Consider the following 7,500-nt stretch of genomic DNA (forward strand, 5'->3'; position numbering starts at 1 on the left):
ACACCATAATAATGATGATGATAGTGATGAAAGAAGATTAACGATACTAAAATGATAATAATAATAATCACATTAACATGATAATGATGAAAAAACACTAACAACAAAGGTAGTGGAGAGGTATCTCAGCGCGCCAGGATTAACGCCACGCCGTCAAAACAAGTTCTTACCTTGAGACTTACAGAGACAGACGGTAACGCCTTAGTGAGAAAATGGTTGCGTCACAGTAGGCCTCTCTTTGTTACTAAAGCCTTGACTGGACCAAGACACTGTGGCTACGGGGGAGGTGGAGAGGCACTGGTAATGTTTATGTCAAACAATTACTTGCAAAGAATAATGATGATGATAACAAAAACAATAATGATAATAAAAATCATGATAATCATAATATCAATAATAATAGTCATTATTGTTATCAGTATTATTATTATTATTATAATTATTATCATTATTATAATCATAATAATGATTATGTTTATCACCATAATCATAATAATGATAATGATGATGATGATAATAATAAAAATGATAATGGTAATAATGATAATGAATTATTGATAATAATAATTAACATTATTATTATCATTATCATCATTATTAGTATCATTATCATTATTATTATTATTATTATCAGTAGTAATAGTAGTATTGTCATTATTGTTATGATGATGATGATTATAATGAATGACAATGATAATTATGCTGATTATGACGATAATAATGATAATGATGGTAATGATAATAATAATACCAATGATAATAGTTATCATTATTATTAATGAATGATAATGATAATTATGCTGATTATGACGATAATAATGATAATAATGATAATGATAATAATAATACCAATAATACTAGTTATCATTATTATTAACTTCATCGTTATTATTATTATCATCATTATTCTTTTTATTATAACCATAATTATGATTATGATTATAACTAAAATCATAATGATAACGATTATGATAATGATCAAATAATGAAATCACGATAATGATGATGACTATAATAATAACAATGATAATGATGATAATAACAACAGTAATGATAATAATAATAACAATCATACTTATAATAGTAATAATAATGATAATAATAATAATAATAATAATAATAATAATAACAATAATAACAATAACAATAATAATAATAATAGAAATAATGATAATGACGATAATAATATTAATGATAATAATAATAATAAGGGTAGAATATTCACAATGTACAAAGTAGATTTAATAAAAAGGTGACATCAATTTCGAAATCATTTCGTTATCATCATTATTATTATTGTTAATAATAACAATCACTATAATTATTATAATAAGAATCGTGATAATGATGAGGATGATGATAATAGCAATGATAACAATGATTTTAGTAATTATCGAGGGAATATTTAGTAGCGCTTAAATTTGCCTCATTTTTTAGGCTAGTATTAATCAATGTTGCCAGCAAATGTGGATGGTGAAAGGAAGCTATTTAACACGTAATTACAACTATTTTTAACACCACATTTTCTCGTTGTGGTCCCAGTCTTTCCACGTGCATTCTTTTTCTTCCTTTCTTTCTTTCATTTTTTCTTTTTTTTCAAATCTTCCCACGGGCATTATTAAAGTTCTTTTCAATATTCCCACGGGTATCATAAGAGTTCTTTTCAATATTCTCACCGGCATCGCCACTGAAATATTCCTTAAAAAAATAAATAAACTGAAAATCTCAATACCAAAATCAAAACAACAACCCCGTTAAAGTTTCCTTTTCTCCTACTCTCCCTTCAGGCATCATCGGCATCCTGCTAACATGGATCACGCCCCTGGCCATCGTTCCGACGGTCGCCCTCGTCGGCCTGTCGCTGTTCGAGGTGGCCGCCGACAAGGCCTCGCTGCACTGGGGCATCTCCTTCATGTGAGCGGACGGGGCGCGGCCATGGGGGGGGGGGGGGCGGGGGGGGATTGCTTTAGAGTATTCATGTTATATGGTTATTACTTTACTGCAGGGTTATTACTACAGATTTATTACTTATATTTTTAATACTATAGATTTATTACTTAAGTTATTTAGATTTATTACTTACATTATCATTACTACAAATTTATTTCTTACATTATTACTTTAGGTTTATGATGTACATAATCATTACTATAGATTTATCATTTACATTATTATTGCTTCAGATTCAATACTTACATTACCATTGCAATAGTTTTATTACTATAAAAAAAAATTACTGTAGTTGTATTACCTGCCTCCGGTCTCTTCCGCGACAGGACGATGGCTCTGCTCATCCTGTTTTCCCAGTACCTGAGGAACGTGGCGGTCCCCATCCCCACGTACAGCAAGGACAAGGGCCTTTCTTCGTCGTCTGTGTACATCTTTAAGCTCTTCCCCGTGCGTATTTATTTCTTCTTGTTCTTTTGTATTATTCGTCTGTTTTTGTTTTCGTTTTTTTTCGCATCGAGTCAGGCTGTCTACATTAGTATTCGTTGTTTTATTTTGTCTGTGATTTATTTCTTCGTATCTTATTGGAACTGTTATTGCGTTCGTGTTCCTCGCACTCCTTTATAGTTTGCATTAATGATTTATCTGATTTTTCTCTGTACCTTATGGTGGCTGGCCTTGTCGAATGAGATTTCAGCAAGATGTTCTTATTAGATTTAAAGTAGAAACTTTCCCTGAATTGCAAAGTATTTCTAGTATTAAAATTTAAATTAAAATGTTTTCAAGAGAGAAATGCACAGCAATAAAACTATCACTTGTGCTTTGCCGAAATGATTGGTGAAATATAATGTGCGGTTTATGCAGTGATTTTGCGACAGGGTGCATTGCGCCTTTTAACTTTCTTTGGTTTCTGTTTAGTTCTGTTTTCTTCCTCATCATCATTTCTCTTTTCTCCTTTCTCCATTTCCATTTTCTACCCCTTCTTCATCCAACTCAGCATTAGCATTATTTGCATCTTCGCCATTTTCTCGCTACCTATTTACAAAATATTCACTGTAGCTTCTTCCTCCATCTTTTCCCCTCACACTTCCCCTCATAACTCCCCGTTCATTTTCCCTTCACCTCTTTCCACCCCCCCTCCCCCCGAATCTTCCCCCTCTCATAATAGACATACAGAGATGTGAATATCCATATATACTTTCTCGTATCTCCCTCCCAATATCCTTGTTTCGTAAATCCCTCTCGTATTTTCTTTCTCGTTCCCACCCCTCTTCTATCTCCCCGTGCCTTTTATCTTCCTCTTTATCTCTCCTCGCGCCCCTCACACCTCACAGTCTAATAATTCCTTTTCTTTTCCCTCATACGTAGCCCTTCCCCTCTCATCTCCCTCATTCCTCACCTTCCCTCACAATCCTCTCATACCCCTCCCCCCAGGTCCTCATCATCGTCGGTAGTAGTAGTTGTAGTATCATTATTATTATTATTATTATTATTATTATTATTATTATTGTTGTTGTTGTTGTTGTTGTTGTTGTTGTTGTTGTTGTTGTTGTTGTTGTTGTTGTTGTTGTTAACATTATTATTGTTATTACTGTTATCGTTTTATTAGTAGTAGTAGTAGTATTATCATCATCATTTTCATAACCATCATCATCATCATTACCAGGTCCTCCTCGCCATCCTAATCTCGTGGGGCTTCTGCGGAATCCTGACGGCCAGCGGCGTCTTCCCGGAGAACAACAAGGCACGGACGGACCTAACCACAGACCTGCTGAACAACTCGCCCTGGTTCAGGGTTCCCTATCCAGGTGAGCGGAGGGTTCGGGAAGGGTATGGGGGAGAGGGGAGGGAGAGGTGGAAGGATGGTAGAGGTGGAGGGCTGGGGTGAGGGAGGAAGAGGTGGAGGAGGGAGGGTGATTCGGGGCGGTGATACGGGGAGAGGCGTGATTTGATGTGGGGGGGGGAGTACTTTGGTGTGCAGTGGAGGTAATTCGGAGTGGAGGAGGGGAGGAATTGAGGGAAGGGGGGGGCATTTCTTTCCTTTTGTCCTCCTTTTTCCGTTGTACAGGATAGCGAGTATTACATGTACAGTTTACAGAACACATAAGCATGTTTATTGGAAGATTAGGCGATGTAAGCGTGTCCATATTTTTAAAGGTATGTTTGTATGTGAGCGTGCGTGTGTATGTGTGTGCGTGAGGTGTGTGTGTGTGTGTGTGTGTGTGTGTGTGTGTGTGTGTGTGTGTGTGTTCGCGCGCGCGTATGATTACCACCCTTATCAGCTATATAAAAGACACTTTTACGTACAAATAATCACACTTCATTCACACATTTTAATATATATTACCAAAATAAGTTTTGCTACATTCCCTCACATACCACAACTCCTAATGGATATTCAGACACACAGAGCCTTCAGCTTTCCTTTATACAAACGTTTCCATGTCTGCGTTTTCGTTGAGCTTAAAGGAAGTTCATCTTTTATTCAGGCCAGTGGGGGACGCCGACGGTCTCCGTGGCTGGCGTGTTCGGAATGCTGGCTGGTGTCCTCGCGTCCATGATCGAGAGCGTCGGTGATTACTACGCATGCGCGAGACTGGCAGGTAAGAAAAGAGAAAGTATGGTAATATATCGGATATATGTGTATATGTGTATAATATATATATGTATATATATATATATATATATATATATATATATATAATATATATATATATATATATATATATATATATGCATATATATATATATAATATATATATATATATATATATATATATATATATATATATATATATATATATATTTATATATATATATGTATATATATATATATATATATATATATATATAAGAGGGAGACAGAGTAATGGTAATGGCAATGACATGTAATGTATAAGATATACGATATTAGGGTGGTGGGGGGGGGGTGTAATACTATGTAAGAGAGAGAAAGTAATGGTGATATATCAGATACATATATTTATATATATAAGATGGAGAAAGAGATGACGATAGTATTGATGTATAATAATTAAAATGTAAGATATTGGGGTGGTAGAGATAGTATTGGTTATGGTGAATGGAAAATGGTATACGATATAAGTAGATAAAGACCTATATACAGATGAGGGAATGTAAGTGGCAAATTAAATAAAAAGATAATTGAATAACCTTTAAGTGGAGAATGAATGAGAGACTGGCAGGTAAGGATAGCAGAAGTAATGGTGATGGTGCATGGAAATGGCAAATAAGGGGATGGTGAAGGTTGGGGATGCCGTGGGAGGAATATAAATGGGTAAAGGGATAGAGTGTTGTACAGATGAGGGGATATAAGTGGCAAGTGAAATAAATATGTAAGTGAATAAGTGTGAACGTATGAAGAGGTGAAGAAATAAAAGAAATATCACAAGAAAATGACAAGAGAAAAATCTTATTATTTTTCTTTGATTTTTTTTTTTAGTTAGTTATCTCTTCATTTTGGAACACTGTTTTCTTATCACGCATGCTTTCCTTTATCTGTTTCCAGGGGCGCCCCCGCCGCCCACCCACGCCGTCAACCGCGGCATTGGCATCGAGGGCATCGGGTGCGTCCTGGCCGGCGTGTGGGGCACCGGCAACGGCACCACCTCCTACTCCGAGAACATCGGGGCCATCGGCGTCACCAAGGTCGGCCTCGAGTGGATATGTTGAGTTATATATATATATATATATATATATATATATATATATATATATATATATATATATATATATATGTATATGTGTGTGTGTGTGTGTGTGTGTGTGTGTGTGTGTGTGTGTGTGTGTGTGTGTGTGTGTGTGTGTGTGTGTATATATGTATATATGCATGTATGTATGTATGTATATATTTATAAAGAGAGGCAGAGTAACTTAAAACGTTCTCGTTCCATATCTTATCTGCCTTGTTTTCCAATTCGCTATTCAGTCTAACGAAGACCCCTTTTTACCCCCGCACTACCTCACCCCCACCCCTCCCCCTCAGGTGGGCAGCCGGCGCGTGGTCCAGTACGGCGCCCTCATCATGATCATCGCGGGCATGCTGGGCAAGTTCTGCGCCCTCTTCGTCACCATCCCGGAGCCCGTGGTCGGCGGCGTGTTCTGCGTCATGTTCGCCATGATCTCCGCCGTGGGGCTCTCCTCGCTGCAGTTCGTCGACCTCAACTCCTCCAGGAACCTCTTCGTCCTCGGCTTCTCGCTCTTCTTCGGCCTCGCGCTGCCCAAGGTGAAATCACGGCCTCTTCTTACTGTTCTTAGTCTTGGTCTGTTTCTCATTCTTTCCTTCTTCTTCTTCTGTTTCTTTTTCTCCTGCCTCTGTTTCTTCTTCTTCTTCTCCTCTTTCTCCACCTCTTCTTCTTCTTTTTTCTCCTTCCCCTCTCCTTCCTTTTCCTCTATTTCTTCGTCTTTGTCTTCTTCGACTTCTTCATGTTCCTTTTTCCTTCTTTTTGTGAGGTTTTGGATATAGCAAAGATACTTTGTTCCTTTACTGGGTTAAGATTTTGTTTTTTCATTATTATTATTATTATTGCTGCTGCTCTCGTTCTCTTTTTTAATTTCTTTCTTTCTTTTTTCTCTTATTAAATGGCTTTCTTAAGTTATCAACAACGAAGCAGTTACACTAGACTAAGTCATGAAAATGCTCTTTAACATGCCGTAGGCGAAAGTTGAAATCCAATCGGCACAAAGAGGGGTAATATGAAATAAAGACCAAAAAGTAAAACGACATGAAAGCAAACATAAACAAAGGAACACACACAAAACAGAACACGAATACGCAAATCAAACCATGAGCCATACCTCGTTATCACCGCAGTGGATCGAGAGCAACCCGGGGGTCATTAAAACAGGCGACGCCATCGCCGACCAGCTCCTGACGGTGCTTCTGCAAACCTCCATGTTCGTTGGGGGTTTCCTTGGCTTCCTCCTGGACAACACTGTTCCCGGTGAGAGGACGTTGTTATCACTGTTATCTTCCGTATCATCCTTCGTATTGGTATTACTGTTTTGTTGTTGTTTTTATTATCGGAAGTGCTCCCGCAATATCATTATTTTTTGGTGGGATTGTTATTGTTAATATTGTTATTATCATTATCATTGTTATATTATTATTATTGTTGTTATTATTATTATTATTATTATTATTATTATTATTAATATTGTCATCGTCATCATCATTATCATTCTTGTTATTATTATTATTATTGTTATTATTATTATTATTATTATTATTATTATTATTATTATTATTGTTATTATTATTATTATCATCATCATCATCATCATTATTATTGGTATCATTATCATTATGATCATTTTTATAATCTCCATCATCATTATCAATATTGCTGTGATTATTATTACTGCTATTATAATAATTATTGTTACAATAATGATGATATTATTGTTATTGTTGTTGTTGTTGTTGTTATTATTATTATTATTATTATTATTATTATTATTATTATTATTATTATTATTATTATTATTATTATTATTATTATTATTATTATTATTATTATTATTATTATTATT

General features: G+C 35.5%; 1 protein-coding gene across 2 annotated transcripts in view; it reads left to right on the plus strand.

The window, feature by feature from the left end:
- The window catches only part of LOC119576200 (solute carrier family 23 member 2-like), a 31,107-nt gene that overhangs the window by 21,899 nt on the left and 1,708 nt on the right, over positions 1-7,500 (plus strand). For both annotated transcript variants that reach the window (XM_037923783.1, XM_037923784.1), the window contains exons 5-11: positions 1,788-1,914; positions 2,277-2,397; positions 3,614-3,755; positions 4,437-4,550; positions 5,477-5,616; positions 5,954-6,193; positions 6,782-6,911. In XM_037923783.1, the coding sequence (XP_037779711.1) occupies positions 1,788-1,914; positions 2,277-2,397; positions 3,614-3,755; positions 4,437-4,550; positions 5,477-5,616; positions 5,954-6,193; positions 6,782-6,911 (1,014 nt within the window). The remainder of the gene's footprint in view (positions 1-1,787; positions 1,915-2,276; positions 2,398-3,613; positions 3,756-4,436; positions 4,551-5,476; positions 5,617-5,953; positions 6,194-6,781; positions 6,912-7,500) is intronic.

The sequence above is a fragment of the Penaeus monodon genome, chromosome 8 (assembly GCF_015228065.2).
Source record: "Penaeus monodon isolate SGIC_2016 chromosome 8, NSTDA_Pmon_1, whole genome shotgun sequence".
Classification (NCBI taxonomy): Eukaryota; Metazoa; Arthropoda; class Malacostraca; order Decapoda; family Penaeidae; genus Penaeus; species Penaeus monodon.